Source organism: Lissotriton helveticus, chromosome 7 (assembly GCF_964261635.1).
Source record: "Lissotriton helveticus chromosome 7, aLisHel1.1, whole genome shotgun sequence".
In the NCBI taxonomy this organism is placed as follows: domain Eukaryota; kingdom Metazoa; phylum Chordata; class Amphibia; order Caudata; family Salamandridae; genus Lissotriton; species Lissotriton helveticus.
Window position 1 is genome coordinate 1079955852 of NC_136068.1, and position 18236 is coordinate 1079974087.

At 43.5% G+C, this 18236-nt stretch overlaps 1 protein-coding gene across 2 annotated transcripts in view; it reads left to right on the top strand.

The window, feature by feature from the left end:
• Positions 1-1491: 1491 nt before the first annotated feature.
• ENDOV (endonuclease V) overlaps positions 1492-18236 on the top strand; it is a 190491-nt gene continuing 173746 nt past the window's right edge. The window contains exon 1 of one of the 2 annotated variants that reach the window (XM_078654079.1): positions 1492-1697. In XM_078654079.1, coding sequence (XP_078510205.1) covers positions 1504-1697 — 194 coding nt within the window. In that variant the 5' untranslated portion in view covers positions 1492-1503. The remainder of the gene's footprint in view (positions 1698-18236) is intronic. The other variant, XM_078654080.1, reaches the window with a different exon arrangement.

Here is an 18236-nt window from a genome sequence, read left to right on the forward strand (position 1 = left end):
ATTTGATGGTAAATCATTATTATGGTTAACTGGTGTGTAGAATGAATACTGGCTCAGTCCTAGCAGTTTTCTTATATTGCTCCAGACTTTATAAATGCTAGTGATGCTCTTAAGTTTCACTTTCTTGAAATAATTATCATTAACATGTCGCCAAAGACATCTCTCGCACCCAGCTCCCAGAATCAATTCTTGCGGAGTTGGAATAGGGCGATTGCTATTTTCTTTAGATATCAGGATCTTACTATATCTAATTACTGTTGCCCAGTAATATAGTTTGAAGTTAGGCATACCTAGTCCACCTCTTTCCTTAGGCAGCATAATCCATTTAAATGCACGTCGCGGTTTCTTAAAACCCCAAATAATCTGGAAAACATAGTCTCAATGATTTTAAACTGTTGGAGGGTGAACTCCAGACATATGGTACGAAAGAAATACAGAAATCTGGGCAGGAAGAGCATTTTAATGACATTGCACCTTCCACCAATTGTGAGATGCAAATTATCCAGTCGGGTTAGTTCTTCTCTGGTACGGTTAATCAGTGGGTCAAGGTTTAGCTTCACAATATTATCTACCTTTGCACTAATATTAACTCCGAGAGGCTTGTCGTCTTCTGACGCTGTAATCAGCCTGATCCCACCCTCGTCGCCAGTGTCAGAGTGCAAGACACGGCCAGGGCGTTCAGGAGAAACACGTGGACTATATCAATTATTGGCTAGTGAACTAAGATGACACACACACACACACGCTGCACTGCTCGTCTGGACCGGAAGTCACGAGCGACTCCGGTCCCTTTATTTAAGCTCTCTGGCCATGCCTGGCCAGAGAGTGCAACAATGTTTGGGGGTGCTTCCGGGGCTCAGCCCGGAGGGGAACAGAAACACTAGAATGTTACAGACAGCAGTACCACCCTTCACTGCCTGTGCTGTAAGTAAAGTCAAAGAGTGTCGTTATAGTTCTTTCACAGTCTCATCATTTCAGACTTGAACCATTTTCAACATTATAAGCCAAATTGGTGCTTATTCATCCTATGCAACCCACAACCACTGACAAATTCAATAGTCCTGGTTTGTAGCTGTAATTGTACACGTTGTATTATATATCTGGATGCAGTGACAGAGGCATCAAAATACTGGTCGGGCGGTAAACTATATATGCTAAGCGCAGGTTTTTAGCTTACGTGTTTTTGAGCAATGCCCTTAATTACATTAAGAGACCCCCGGCCCCCACTCCCAGCTTTTTCACCCCACTTAAATCTCTGAGTATTATCTATGAGTCAGATGCACACTAATTACTTTCAGCAGCGTTCCCGGTCTTAAAATCATACAATTCACGTGAACTCTTCTCGAGTTTCTTTGCGCAAACCTTAGCGGTCGCACTATGTACGAGAGGACAGGTTGTGGACACGGGTAGAGATTTAAGGGCAATAGGAGCCCATCACTTATGCGTAATTAGTAGTGTACAGGAAGTGACGTACGCGGAACACTGAAAAGTAAATGTCCCCTCATGTTTAGACCAGGCATGGAAAGTGCGGGTGTAGAGGGATCCTCTGAAGAAGCGAAGCTGCGGACCCTCGAGGAGGAGGATGGGCCAGAGGTGCGGGGGAAGGGGAATGAGCCCGCCCTGCAGGTGGAACAAGAACCAGGTCCTGTGGACGAGGAAGAGGAGCTGCGGCGTGAAACGCAGGCTCTGTGGGAGAGGTATGGACATTGAAAGAGGACGAGCCGGCACCGGGACGCCAAGTAGTAGGACTAGCCTAGTCCGTGCTAGTAACATTTTGTAGAAAGAGCTATGAATGCATAAGAGGTCGGAGTGGTAGGACTCTGGCAAATCAGTGTTAGTTAAAAAAAAAAAAAATTCTCGCAAAGCGGCTCCTGTTATTGGCGGAGCGTAAACGAGCTGTCAGCTTCACGGGGTGGGTGGAGCCGCTTTAGATTCTTTTTTGTTGCCCGTAGTCGCACCCCGTGAACCTAGGAAAGGTGTAGTTTGATTTTTACGAGTGCCTTTCTCTTTCTTTGTATTAGAGTTTTTATATCGCTTACTCATTCAGGTAGCCTGCTACACTGTCGGGGCATGTGTTTGGAAAAGTGTTGTCTTTGCTTTGAGCCTACATGTGAAGTGCTTCCAAGGTGTGCGTGATGACTCTCAAGGTGCGGTTATCCATACATGGCAATAGGCCCGATTCAGACAGGAGATCTCCTACTTCCTAATTTGAAAATGTTGACATGTGTGAGGTATTATGCTTTGGAATGCATCACTTAACAGTGTGATGGATGAGGAAGTGAGAGATAGATATGCATTTTCTAATGCGATATGCTTCCATGTCTGATTACCTCTGCATGTCCTTCATTGGGTTGATAGTTTATTTGTTACATTGTGATTGCATTTATGCAGCACTTACTACCCATGACGAGGCATTGAAACGCTTTACGGTGGGATGCACGCTACTCTGGAATCCAAGGTTTGTGGCTAATCCAATTGTTATTTGTTGGTTGTTTGGTTATTGGGATTAGTTTTGTGCTCTCAAGGAAACCATTCCATGCATTTATTCTGGTTTCTTTATGGTAGATTACTTTTTATTTATTTTTTATTTGTAGGTTTTATACAGCGCCTGAATCACCCCCGAAGGGGTATCTCTGCACATTGGACTGTGCGGGCTGATGGGGAATTTTCGGAACAAAGTAGTCTTAAGTAGTTTCCTGAAGTGTGGATAGTCAGGGGAGGAGTAGGAGTAGGAGTAAGGTTTGGTCATTAGTGGCGACTAAGTAAGTTAATGCAAATGATTAATGGGATGAATAGATAGACGAAAGAAGTTTAGGTAATGTTCGGTTGTAGGGCTTATTGTTTTAATGAAGGAGAGGTTGTGATCTATGAGGTCAGGTATACTATCATAGAAAGTATGTCAGACAGTCATAGACCAGAGTAGGCTACACTCAATGAGAGTAGACGTGTAGAGGATGGAGGATACTAAGAGGACTTTCAATGAAAGCAGAGAGTACAATCAAAAGTTTGAAGACCAGGCCACTTTTTAGGTTTCGCCTATTCTCATTCGCTTGCGAATGTAATAGGCGAAAATTCAAGGGCTCGATCGACTCGTCAAACCACTGCGGTTTTTCCACAGTGCTTGTGAGTCACGTGACCACAAAAGCGGGTCACGTGACCACACAAGCACGCGCATCTCCCTAATCTGCCTGCCACACTTCTCCTCCCCTCGCTCGCATTCCCGCCCCCCCACCAGGCTCTCCCGCCCCCATCCGGCTTCCCTCCGCGCACATAAAACATCTGCTGTGCCTTTAGTCACACCGAAGTCACGTTTTTAAACGACGCTTTCTTCTAACTAATTACAGGTTTGCAAAATATTTGATATCACCATCGCTGACACGATTAACAGAAAACATTCCTGTGAGACATAGTTCTGTAATAAAAAAGTCAGCAATTATTCCACTGGATGTCACCGCCCCATATCCTGCTCCGATGTACTCTAGGGGGTGATGTCACGCACACTTTATTATATTTATAATGCTCATGTTTCAGCCCTAGACACAGCTGTCTGATATACGGCGTGACGTCACTGCAGTTGCAGAACAACTAGCTTCCATTGCACGGGATGCACAGAACCCTGCACCCCCTCCCCCTTGTATCCCGTGCAGAGGGTATCGGTGGTTACCAGCGCCCCAAACTGAAACTCAGCAACCCATGCACCCAGACCCTCTCTTCAACAAGGCACTCACATCTTCAGCGGGAGGCAGTGGAAGGACAATTCATTCATCTTGACCAGCAAGGTGGCCTTAGCCTGACTTGGCAAGGCCTGTTAAGATGGAAACGTCCTGTTCAGATAGTGTTCCATCGTGTTTGTTTCAGTTTCACTGTTTTGTGCATACCTTGTTTTCCAAATAAACACATGGGGTCTGGTTCGAGGCAGGCTCCATTATTTTGCCAACTTTCATGCTTCTCTGTCATGTGCTGGTTCTCTGTTTGATCAGAGCCTCTGACAGGAATACAGTACAAAGTGTATGCCAAAATATGTCTTCTACGACCGACCACAAAAAGGAGTCGTGCGAAGTGGATGGAGTGGGTGATCAGAAAGCGCAAGGAGACACGTATAGGCTATTATGTCATTGTCAACATCACTGCAGTGAGATAAACACAAGCCTCGACAACTAGCAACGCACATATACATCCAGGCAGTGCAAACAGTCAAGCACAGATCCCTGCGCCCCCGCATCCACTAACCACAAAGAGAACCCCATATAACCTCAATAATGCACGAAACCACTGAACATTCAAGATATTTTCATTATCAACACCTTTAGCAAATCGTAATAATGAGAACACAACAACAATAATAGAGACATATCCTCTACTTAAAACCGCAAAAGTGGCAAGCACTCGTGACAAGAAATGTTAAAGCTAATACACGAGCATTGTGTCTTTCAGTTATTTTCATTTAAAACATTTTAAAAAAATCCATGCCTGGCGGGGGGCTTCTTTTTGGGCTACTTTTGCATTATTTTCTTCTACTGTATCATTGAAAATGTATATAGGTATCATTTAGTTGCAGTTAAAAAAATTAAAACAAGCACTGGCGTTGCCAATAGGTTTCGCATTTGGAAAGTTGGAGCTATTGGTTTTGTAAATGACATTTTATATTTATATATCGTTATTGGCATTGTCAATAACAATATATAAATATACAATGTCATTTACAAAACCAATAGCTCCAACTTTCCAAATGCGAAACCTATTGGCAACGCCAGTGCTTGTTTGAGCAAGGGATGGGAATATAGAGGCTTTGTGGGAGAACATACAATATAAGGATGTAAAACCGAAGAAAGAAACAACATTATTTGCATGTAATTGTAATTATATAGCGTTTACTACCCCTGATGAGGCGTCAAAGCTCTTTTTCTGCGAGTAGCACACTCTTCCGGAATGCATAAAGGATTAGTGTTGAATTTGTATAGTGAAATATGAAAGTGATTTAAGTGGTGGATAGGTTAGTCAATTATTTGGATTCAGAAAGATAGCGGAAGGATAGAAGAGGGAAAAAAGGTTTGTGAGATAGTATACATTGCAGTAGTATTTGCACAGTGCTTCCTGTCCACATTTGGCAAGCCCAAGCTCCAGTCCACATAAATAGCACTCTGTGCTGAGTTATGTAAATGTAAATGTAAAAGGACAAACGCCTGCCCATTCGAAAACTTAAATGTAAAAATCCAGAAAGCACCCACTTAAACATGTAAGGGAAAGAATGAAAACACAATGTATTACTGAGTAAATAGGATGTGGGGTTGGGTATTATCTTCTGGATGTCGTTAATGAAAAGGCACACAAGAAAAGTCCTAGGTATGAGTTACAACATCGTCACCTTCAAATAAGGGGAAATATGTTAACAGATTGTTCACAAACAGGGATTAAAATGATTTAGTTGCCCTTTACCTACTGCTGCACAGTCACAGGAAACAAGGACAGAATACTAGGCAATACTGCTTATGGAAACTTTCTCCATCATCAATTATATAATGTATGACATATTTCAAATAATTATATGAAAATAAATAATGTCTAGAGTCAAGACTTACTTTCTTGATCCATTTTCTTGTTCTAGCTGTGGCAGGAGATCACACACGCTGTAGTCTTATGGATTGCAAGAGATTACAGGTGTCATTAAAGAATGAAGGAGGGGGATCTGAGACCTGCTTGGATTTACTGTGTTACAGTCCTCCTTTATGTAATGACTTGTTATTTAAGTTTGTTGGTATAGCCTATATCTGTTCCATCAAGTAGTCAGCAAGGTTCCACTGGTCCATTTATACCTTATACGTGGTCCTATCCCTTTGACAATAAGGGATCGAGTATTGAATTGAAATATAATATGCAGGGCACAAGTCCTAAAAAAAGAAGTGGGGGGACGCTGACGTCACAACAGGAAGTGACGTCACAAAAGGTGGCTTGCACTCAGTTGCAGTTTATAGTTATAAAGCTCCCGGTAAAAACAGTGGGGGGACGCCGTCCACCCACGTGGTACCCCGACTCGAGCACGGATAATATGATGCCATAGATTTCATTAAATTGATACTGTGAGGACCGCTATAAAGACTAGATTTGCAGTCCTCCATCTGGTAGAAGATAGGCTAGAACTAGCTTATCATGTTTGTGAAGTCTGAGTTTGGGAGGTGTTATGGTTTAGAGTCCCATGTGTCATTAGGCAGGTTGAGGATCTTCTGTTACAGTATGGCAGCAGGTACTTTTAGTTTTGTTTTGAATGGCATAGATATTTTATTCTATTTGTATTGTGAGATCATGTTCGGTGGCGCTGCTCAAGTTGGATATATACCAGTGTCTCCTCTTGGTATAGTGTGCTGGTCTGACTTGTTTCAGAGTTCTTTACCATGCTTGTATTGGTGGAAGGATTATCGTTTTGGGTTCCTTCGAAGGGTTGGCGCTTGATGTAATTATCTTGGGAACAAACATGTTTTCACTGTTCTTCTGAAACGTAAATGCCCCTGGTTGCTTCAAATCTGAGCTGGCTTTGAGCAGGCTTGGTGGCAAGTACTGGGAAAGCAGACCATCTTATGGATTTATTTTTACAAGGTGGTAAGGGGATATTGGGCACTAGCCTGGAGTGTAGTGTCCTATTTTGTTTCTGGTTGATTTGTGAGTATAGTGGTCCTTTTCCTTTGGAGATAAGTGCTTAGAAAATTGAGCGCTTAGCTACAGGTAGCTAGTGAAGTTTGCAGGATTGGTTACACGTGCCATCTGGGGTGAGAGTGGAGAAAGATTCTTCCTGGATTTTGGGAATTTTGCACATTATGGAGAGGGGGTTTTAAGGTATAGACTGCTTACTTAGTCGAGTCTGAGAATCCCAAGAGTGAGGATAGCTTGTAAATTTTGTTGGTATCTGAGAAATGGAAAGATGCATCACAGCGTTTTCGTTATGTTAAATGTGCTCCCTGTGACCTTCTTGAATGTGGTATCAGGAACAGGTGTGAGTCCATGGGTATTCTTAGGTTTCTTACTTTTCTTGATGTAGCTAGCAGGGCATCTAGCTCCTTGGGCAATATGTCTGAAAGCTGGCGTTCGTGCCACTGTCCACAGATCAAGATCTGTGTCTTTGCAGTGTTGAGGTTTTTGGTGGTTAATTATCGTCCATGCATATAAGGTATGAAGACAATCACCAAGTCTTGACTCAGAGTGGTCTTCTGTGCCTTCCATTTTTTGAATAAATTGTGTATTGTCTGCCTATAAGGTTGAATTGTCTGATCTGATTCGGTGAGGTCTGAAGTCAGTTCCTGTTGACTCTTTTGTGGCCAGCTTGATGAGGAGAAAATCAGTGGCGGACTACAATATTTTAAAGCCTGTTGCAGCTACCAAGGCTTGTTGGTGCTTCCTCCGAACACCGACCACCTAGTCACCGACATCCGAAGTGGGACAGCTCGTGAGTGGCTCCTGGTGTCCCTCAGTGTCTACCTGTCTTCACAGCTGCAGCAACAAGGTCACCGCCGACTCTCCTGAACCTACCGACATCTGTGGGCATTGCTCTTCCGTGCCTCCTGGTCACTCCTGAGTAGCATAGACTCTGTCCCCTCTGATTGAAGGTTCTTCACTTCTAAAATTCACCCTTGGATTACACAGATTTCTTCACCTTCTTTTCCAGAATAATTTTCTTCCAAGTCTTCCATTGTCGTTTATGGAGGTTTCCAACATCTCCTCTATGCACCTGGCTTCACTGATGGAGGTAACCTGGTTCCTGGGGCATCCACAGGTTTGGTGGCTCTCCAACCTTCCATCCTCCAAGGGAATTCTTCGGGGTTCTCTGGGAAGGGTCCTTCTTCTGCAAAACTGCAACTGTGACGTCTCCGTGACTTCCATTGGGTACAGGTGCGCTTCCACTCTGCACACAGCTTCCGTGGGGTTCCTGGGTACTTATCTCGGGTGGTTCCTTGTGTCACCGGCTCCTCTGGGTCTTCTGGTCTAAGTCTCGTCCTCCTCTGCAGTTCGCATTCCACTTTTTTTGTATATGGTTTGGTCTCCCCCTGGCGACAATAATGTGTTCCGGGTAGGAGGCATAGTAATGTGTTGTGTAATAAATGAAAGTATTTTTATATAAACTCTCTGTCGTTCCTTTTCATTGAACTCACACTATTGATTAAACTGGTGAAACAAGCTGCTTAACACTCCTTCAAGATAAGCATGAAGACAGCTCTCCACAGCTACCACTTTGAGAGCTTTTTTATGGTTATCAAAGACCAATAAAACCACCATAAGGGTTGCCTGGTTTAGTGCAAGGTGCATCACTTAAATAAGTGTGCACCGTACGCTAAGCCAGCCTCCTACAGGTCTCGTTTCACATTTTTTGAATGTATTCAATTCTTTAATATCAGAATCTCATTAAACAAACATAGAAGGCTGCTTCTTTATATAAACAGAAGAAAGTGCTTGTGTAGTGCTTTAGGTGAAAGAAGGTGATTCAGTAGAAATAGATATAGATAAAATATCTGACAGAATTACTATATTGAAATGATTTGAAAAATGCCTGTGCCAAACAAACACATTCACAATTCTCAATAGTGTGTGTTTAGGAAATGTTGTCTCTCCCGCTGTCAACTGGCTTTAGATTTGGTAGAGGCTAGATATGTGAACCGTCGATGTTTCGACCCTTAAAAGATGTGATCAAAACAAGACCTCAATAATGGTCTTCAGGACTAAATAAAAGCAAAACACAGCCTCTGTGACAAGAAATGTAAATACTCTGCCTTAGACCCCATGTGTAAATGTGTTATAATTTTTTTAAAAGTTTTTTTTTTGTGTAAACTTAAGGCATCATATAAAATCACACCCGTTAAAATTTACTCAACATCTCCAGGCATATATAATTATGACATCACTGACATCAGTCTTACACATGGCAGTAGGAACGATCCCACAAATAATGCATCAACTTCGCCCCCCCCCACTTTCCTTTAGTCGGACATCTGGTCAATCTCTATGCTTGGTGGCTCACATATATATCCTCCGAATTTATTCCAGGCTCCCCAAGCTCTTTCGGATTTTTGAGGACACCCTCTGTGTACATATGCCGCCCTCTCCGCCACCATAGCTTCATCCATGTCTTTACACCACTCTTGCAATTTAGGTAACTCCCCTAAGCCCCACATCTTCGCAATATTTCGCTTAGCAAACATCAGTCCCAACGTTACTCAATCTTGCGCTGGATGGTTCAAATAATTCGGTTCCCACATATTTAGTAAGCATCGTTTTGGTTCCGGAGTCAAAGACACCTCCACAGTTTGTGATACAGTCCTCATTATTTTAACCCAGTATGCCATAATCTTCGGGCACTCCCAGATAGTATGGTAGAAAGTACCTTCCTCCCCACAACCTCTCAAATAGAACCGACGAGAAGCCGTCCCTATTTTGTAAAGGGTCACTCTAGTGTAGTATGTCCGATGAAGTATTTTTAGTTGTACCAACCTTAAACGTGAGGGTATTGCAACCTCACGAGGGGATGATATTGTCCCTTTCCAATCCGAGTCATCAAATTCTCCCAAATTCACAGACCATTTTTGTCTAAGTGTCAGCATGGGGTCCGGCAAGTTGTTAACTAACTTACTATAAGTGGAGGAGGTGACCTTTTTTTGCATATATTCAGTCAATAACCTATCTTCTAGTGGAGTAGCTTCTGGTAAGGTGGTGCCTGGAGTTAAACCTGCCTGCAGTGCATGCCTAATCTGCGTGTACCTGAAGACCTCCGTGGAGGCGAGTTCAAAATGAGCCCTTAGATGTTCAAACGTGACCTTTTCGCCCTTCTTCCAGAGATCACCCACCGTTGATATGCCTATGGCATTCCATTTACTAAAACCCTTACTGTTTCTAAGTCTCCCAAGCCGTTGTGAGGTCCATAGTGGTGTAATTTGCGTGATGACCCCCTGCCATCCTAACTTAGCATGCGCCTTGTACCATATACTAACTGTGTGTGCAGTTGGCCCAATTAGCAGTCTGGATCTGTTTCTATTGTAGAGTACGGACATGACCCCTTCCTCTCCCATTCCTTGCCGATCTGCCTGAAACGCTGTGGGGCATGTATCCAACAGTTAATTACTTTCAACTGAGCTGCCCAGTAGTACAATTGTATATTCGGAAATGTGTTATAATTTAAATTTACAGTACATAATAGTCCATGACCAATTCAGCTGGAGTCATATTAAAAACTTGTGTCAATCGGAAATCTTGTGGATCTCAAATGCACCATTCAGGCACTCGTTTTCATTCGTAATCATATAGTATCTGTGCCTATTGGGTCACCAACGAACGTCTGTAACCAAATGGTTAGGGAGAATCAATAGGAGGTGAGCTCTTAGGACCTAAAAAGACCCACTGTCAATCTAGACCAGCTTTGACGATTATTTAGTGTTTTTAGGATTCTTGATCCACTGGACCCTACGTTTGGAATCCAGCATTATGGCCTTTCCTTGGTGATCCAGGAGCCATAAATACTATATTACTATTTACGAAGCTGAGGTACTTTGACCGGCTCCAGTTCATGTTTTTGCTCCAACAGACCCAATTGTTCTAGTATACTGATCAATGCCCAGGCTCTGAGGGACACTGGGTTACCCCATTGTGAATTAATCCTTCAGATGTGGGACAAATACAACGTATTCATGATTTTTCAAATGTTGTTTTTGCCCATGCTCACCTCCAATTTTAATTTGACCAGTGCTTTCCTATTATTTATTGCTTTCTGTTATCATTGTTACATTTTTATGAATGATTCACACCAAAAGCTCAGGTAGCCGAAATGTATTAATAAAACCTGAAATTACAGTACTTAATTACCCTGTCTTTCTGTCATTCAGTTTTTCTTCCTGCATAGCTCAGACAAATGTTACTGCTTTTATTACCTAAGACAGTACATGCACTATCTTTTGCAAGATCTTTTGTTACCTAACAGTGGGTTTAAAGCCCAACCATTTTTGGAGAGGTCTAATAGATGCTTTTTTCCAAATTTCTGGATAGCAATCTGATTCCAGGACTTGGTTAATAAGGAGGTGAGATTATCACAGATCTTCTGGGCAGCCACATGCATAATGGTAGGGGGACTGGGATCTGTGGGTGAGCCAGTTTTTATGGAAAGCAAACGTTTTTGTACTTCATCGTTTGTTACTGTCTGGAAACAAGATAGTCTACAATGAGGTTAACCCGTTGGTGGTTCTTTTTTATCCTGAAACCCCGGAGAGCTTAGGAGGCTATTATAAATTCCTTGCACCTTATCTTGGAAGAATACAGAGAGTTTATTACACATAGCTTGATCAGGCTTGAAAGCATTACCCTGTTGCGGTTTAGCCAGCATGTTGACAAATTTGAATAATTCCTTGGTAGAGTTACCAGCCTCCTTTATTTTAGTTGTGAAAAAAGATTTTTTTTGCAGCAATAATTGCCTCCTTATATTGTTGAATAGCTAAGTTATATGTTGATTTCGTTTGATTATTGTAGTCTTGCCTCCAGAGTTGCTCGGCTCTTCTGCAATTAACTTTTAGGCACTTTAGCTCTGGGGTATACCAAGGTGACGATATCTTGGCTCTCTTTACCGTCACCAGTTTTTTAGATGCCACATGCTCGCCTGCTGCCAGCTGTTAAACTGCAAGGCTGCTACATTATTATCCTTTATTAAGGTGGCAGGAAAGTGACCAAGGGCCGACTATAGGTCGCTGCCCTTGACTTTATTCCAGCGCCTAATTTGTACCTTGGATGACTTAATCTGTGTACGAAGGTATGGCTGCGTGACTTTAATATTAAAATGAATAGCCTTATGATCTGATACAATAAGAAAGCGTTTTTCCCTCGATGGCCACAATATATTAGTACAGATGTATACTTTTTCTAATCTTTGTTTTGGCAATCAGCTCAGTATGGGTGACAAATACACAACAATCTTATTTATTTTCTTTAAAACAGTATAAAGTTTTATTCATTATTTCCATATCATCTCTTTTTGTACGAATCCTTTTTCATAGATGAAGATGAAATTCATTTTTTATAAGAGTTTTTTTTTGATTTTCTGGTTTATAACCACTTTCAATATAGATATATAAATCTCACAAATCCAAATGCATTGGTATTTCATTCAAAAAAAGAAAAAGAAAAACACATCAATATATACATAATGTAAAATACAAGTCTATATACAAAAAGACATAATACACCAAAATAATTATACCCCTGGTAACCAACAGTCCATCACATACATACTCACACAATCATACCCTCACCACACTCATGCCAACAAAAGTCTGAAAAAAAGGAACTGGATCCAATTGGCAGAGCAACCTGCCAATCGGTAAATCTCAAAACACAGTGTGAGACTTCGCACTTGGTCGACGCACGTTTCGGCGGCACGAGGCCACCTTCCTCAGGACCTCTTCCAGATAGACAAGTACATGTACCCAGGGGACAAAGAGACACAATAAGTTACTAGTCCTGCCCACGAGAAGAGATTATAGCAGTTTAGGTCCTGTTGTATGATGTATCACAATTCAATGAGATGAAGTTCTGGCTCCCCCCAATATTATAGTATCGTTTATTCGAAAAGGGTCTCTAGTACCATCACAGGACGAAGTCCTACGTTTTGTAGGGGCTTCTTTTGTAGGTTATTATCCTAAAAAAATCGATCTCCCCTTTCCCAAAGTTTTTTTGTCCTTTCAGGAGAACGTGGATTTAGGTCTTCAGCTTCTTAATAATCTAATTTAAAAGTAGCTGTGGGCCGGCTTGTCTTACGACTCCATGACACGGTTACCAGGGGTATAATTATTTTGGTGTATTATGTCTTTTTGTATATAGACTTGTATTTTACATTATGTATATATTGATGTGTTTTTCTTTTTCTTTTTTTGAATGAAATACCAATGCATTTGGATTTGTGAGATTTATATATCTATATTGAAAGTGGTTATAAACCAGAAAATCAAAAAAACTCTTATAAGAAATGAATTTCATCTATGAAAAAGGATTCGTACAAAAAGAGATGATCTGGAAATAATGAATAAAACTTTATACTGTTTTAAAGAAAATAAATAAGATTGTTGTGTATTTGTCACCCATACTGAGCTGATTGCCAAAACAAAGATTAGAAAAAGTATACATCTGTATTAATATATTGTGGCCATCGAGGGAAAATCGCTTTCTTATTGTGTTTTTTCATTCCCCTCCCTTTCCCTGGCCTTTCATAACTCTTGAGGGGGTCCCATTTACCTTGCTATTAGCCTTATGATCTGTCCACGGAAGGGCTAATATATTAGTCAGATTAATATCAAGATTGCTTGTAAAAATACCATCTAACGTGTGTCCCGCCTGGTGAGTAGATTCAGTTATGAGTTGATTTAAGTTAAAAGCCTCAAGATTGTCCAGTAGTCTGATTGTATCCGAGTTGTTCTTAGATTCTAAGTGATAGTTAAAATCACTGAGGATTTTAAGGGAGTGAGGATCAGTTTATGACTCCAAAAGTGCTTGAGAGAAGGCCGCTTTGGGTCCGGGTGGGTGATATATTAGTATCCCCTGGAACGTCGAGAGGTTGTTTAACTTTACACAGAAATGCAATGCTTCTGCAGGCAGAACAGAAATAGCCTCAACGCGCACGTTTAAATAGTCTCGATAAATAATTGCTATGCTGCCCCCTTGCTTTTCTCCCTGTCCTGCGAAAAGAGAGCGTAGCCTGTTGGTAAGGCAATGTTTCAATCTGGACATGATGTACTATCTGTCCAGGTTTCGGTCACAAAAACTATGCCTGGGGTGGAAAGTGGAATTAAATCTTCCAGCTGATATTTGTTTGACTACAGAGCTCCAAGGTTTTTAATTTCCAGCCCTTTCCCTGTCCTATTGGTAGACATAGAGACAAAATGGATGTCAGGATTAATCCGAAAGGAGCATTTAGAGCAAAGATATGTTATGTGGTATACATGTACTTCTTCCCAGTTCAAGCAATTGTTTACTACCGTATGTTTGGGGCAGAATTCGACAAGGGGTTCTGGCGCAGGTCGCGCTCCGGGCACCAACGGGCTTGCCACGCCCACTGCGCAGCAGCTCCAGTGCGATAGAAATAGTGTTGGAGGGAGGAAAAACTAGAGCGTCAACCCTTGTGCAATCCGGTTCCGTCTAACATAGGGGTACCCCAGGGGTCGAGCGAGAAAGCCACTACTGTTGTCCTGAGAAGTTTCCAGGTATTATAAAATTTTAAAATCAGTTACAGTCTAAATAGTCAAGTTTGTTAAAATTTAAAAATCTGTTTCCGTGCAAATAATCAAGTTTGTGCAACAATGCAACAGTGTAATGAGTATGCAATAGTCATGGGTTAACCATATGCAGTGTCCTGCCACCCACACGCTGCGCGGTCGTTCCAGGGTGATAGAAATGGTGGTGGAGGGAGGAAAAACTAGAGCGTCAACCCCTGTGCAATGCGGTCTCGTCTAACATTCGGGTACCGCGGGGGTCGAGCGAGAAAGCCACTACTGTTGTCCTGAGAAGTTTCCTGGTATTATAACATTAAAAAAATCAGTTACAGTGCAAATAGTCCAGTTTGTTAAAATTTTAAAATCAGTTTCAGTGCAAATAAAAAAGTTTGTGCAACAACGCAATGTTTAAAGTACAGGCAATAGTCACGGTTTAACCATACGCAGTGTCCTGCCACCCACACTATGCAATAACAAAGCCAATAACTCAGTATTGAGAGCCCGATGCCTATTGGCTTTGCTAGTGCTTGTTCCAACGTTTGCAGTGTGTAGTGATGTTACTGCCACCAATAAGGACGCAGGAGCCAGATTACGGTAACCACGTTTATTTCTATGATACTCCTAAAGAGCCTCTGCTGCTTACCGGCTGTGCTCTCGCAATTCGCGCTCTTCGCGCCACTCGCACTGATGCGCGCGCAGCCAATGATGGCCGCCAGCACGTCACGTCGCCGGCGTGACGTGCGTAGACTAGACCGTCACTACATATCTCCCCTTTTTCCACACAAACATTTGTAACTTACAGTCCGTCGCTCAGATCATAGTCTCTGAACCTTGTGGGCTTTATCACCGCCCTGCCGCTCCGGGTCAGTCTTACCGGGGTGGTGTGGTTCTCTTCCTCGCCACTCCTTCTGCTTCCTCGTGCCTCTCCTTGTCCATTCATATCACTCCGGTTCTCACCAGCCCTCTGCTCTTGCTCGATGCTTCTCGCTTTCACTTGTCGCTGTTCTTCTCCTCTCGTTGCAGGTTCATCCTCCTGATGTTCTTGTTGGCCGAGCTCATTCTCTCCTTCCTCTTTGTCTACTCCTCCATAGTCCCACGTTAGGATCTTATTGCATCTTGCCATGCGGTCTTGTGACCATATATTTCCGTCACTCAATCTGGCCGCTCGGCCCTTAATTTCCTTCACCTGCATAGGCTTGCTGTATTTGCTCTCTCCCTTCCTTTGTAGTATGGGCAACTTTACTCTCACCCATTCCCCTTCTTTGAGTTCAGTGTCTTTCACGTCCTTCCGCTCATTGTAATGTTTTGTGTAGACCGCTTGTGCTTTCTCTATGTTAGCACGCACCACTGCAGGGGACCATTCGCTTACTATTGTCTTTTCTTTCCACACCCGATTGTCTTGGGTGAATGGTTCCCGGCCGCGCAATACCTGGAAGGGGCTATAGCCGGTGCCTGTGGGAGTGATCCTGTATGCCCACAACATGTGCCAAATGTCCTTCTCCCAATCTTTGTTGTCCGAGATGGCTGCTTGGATTGATCCCATCACTACCCTGTTGAAGCGTTCTACTTGGCCATTCCCCGCTGGGTGGTATATGGATGTGTGCTTCGCCAGGATGCCATTTCTTTGCATGAAGTTGTTCCATTTTTCCGATCTGAACTGGGGCCCGTTGTCGCTGAGGATGGACTTCGGGATGCCCTCCCTCACAAAGGTGTCTGCCAAAAATTTAACTATTGTTTCTGTATCCATTGTTTCCTCTATCTTCACTTCTGGCCACTTCGAATATTTGTCTACTAGGACACACACATACTTTTGGACTCCTTGTGTGTCTAGGATCGGGCCTAGGATGTCGACTGACATCTCTTCCCACGGATTTTTCGGAGGTTCGAATGTACCCAGTGCTGGGCGTAGTGGTTTGAGTGTCTTGTCAGCACCTTGGCACCTTACACAATCTCTTACATGCCGTTCTGCTCTTATATCCATTCCTGGCCACCAATAGTCTTGCTTGGACCTCAGCTTGAGTTTACCAATACCCAGGTGTCCTTCGTGTAGCATGTCCAGCAGTCTGGGGATGATGCTTGTTGGGGGGACGACCTTCTCACCTCTATACATGAATATTCCTTGGTTGTCCATGGACAGTTCTTCCCTGACTTCGAAGTAGGGGTTGAGTTCCCCACGGGTGTGTCTCTTATCAGGCCATCCTTGGGTGATGTATACCTTCACCTCTTCTAATGTCTGGTCTTCCTCATACGCCTGTTTCCATTCTTGAAGGCTGATGACCCTTTCGTGATCCTCCATTAGTGCTACCCACTCTTCTGTCCCTGCCTTGTCTTCCTCACTCGGTTCCATAGCCGCCGCTCTGCTCAAATAGTCTGCGACTTTGTTTTTGCTGCCTGATATATGTTCCACATCATACCTGAATTCAAGTAGTTTCAGTGTCATTTTTTATATTCGGGGCGTGGCATCTGCGTGTCCGCTCGACGTTAGCACTTTCAGTAACGGTTTGTGATCAGTCTGCAACTGGAACCGTGTGCCCCACAGGAATTGTCTGAATCTCGTGGTAGCCCACACCACTGCCAGCATCTCTTTCTCTATCACGCTGTACTTTTTTTCTGTTTCGCTCAGTGTGCGTGAGGCAAAGCTTAATGTTTCCAGCCTTCCCTGTCCTCGGTCTTGCATGAGAACAGCACCTAATCCTTTATCGCTGGCGTCAGTGGTCAGTACGGTCTTTCCTTGAGGGTCGTACCCTTGGAGTGGTATTGCTCCAGCCACTTCCTTTTTGATGACCTCGAATTCCCTTTGTGTATCCTCTGACCAGCAGAATTCCGTGTTTTCTTTTGTCAGCTGTCTCATGTGATGAGTCTTGGAGGCAAAGTGCTGCACAAATTTTCCATAGTACTCTGCCATTCCCAGGAATGACCTGACCTCTTCCTTGTTGGTGGGGGGTGGTGCTTCGCAGATCGCCCTTACGTTTTCTGCTTTAGGAGTCACTCCTTGCACTCCTATCTCATGCCCTAGGTAGGTCACCGAGTTCATCCCTATCCGGCACTTGGACCATTCTGCCGTGAGTCCTTTTCTTTCTAGGATCTTCAATACTTTTCCAAGCTTCACGTCATGGTCAGGTCTGTCTCTCCCCATCACCAGGATGTCGTCCTGGAAGTATTGAACGTCGGTGATATCCTTGAACAATTGGTGCATCATCTTCTGAAACACCGCCGCTGCTGAGGCCAGTCCAAATGGCATCCGGCGGAACTGATAGCACCCAAACGGGGTGATGAAAGATGTTAGTTTCCGGCTTTCCGGGTGCAGAGCTATTTGATGGTACGCGGAGTCAAGTCTATAGTGGAGTACCACTTAATTCCCCTGGTGCTAGCCAGCATCTCCTCTATTCTGGGCAAGGGGAACCTTTCCACCACAATGTTCTTATTCAGTTCCCGCAAGTCGACGCACAGCCGGACCTTTCCACTGGGTTTCTTAACTACTACCAGGGGCGCCAGCCACTCGGCGCATGTGATGGGCTCGATGATCCCCTTCCTTTCCAAGTCTTGGAGTTCCTCCCGTACTGCTTCCTTTACTGCTAACGGGACATTTCTTGCTTTGTGGGCTACAGGTACGGCGTCTTCCTTCAGGATGATTTTGTGGGCGAACTTTTCCAGCCTTCCTACTGTGCCTCCGAACACCTTGGGGTATTCACTCCTCCATTTGTCAAGACCGGGCAACGCCTCCTGGTCAGTTAGTAGTATCTGTTCTTTGCCTCCCGGATCCAGCTTGATGCCCAGGTCGCCTTGATCTAGCCATCCTAAGACCGACGGGCCTTTCTCCGATACGTAAAGCTTGCAGTATGCTGACCGGCCTCGAAATTCGAAGTTCAAAGGTCTGAACCCCGCCATTGGTATGCGGTCTCCGTTGTACGTGACGGGGCGGATGTCTAGTTTTTCTAGCTCTGGGCCTAGATGCGGTGTGAATTTCTCCTCCCACACTGCTCTCTGGATGATAGTGAAGGGCGATCCTGTGTC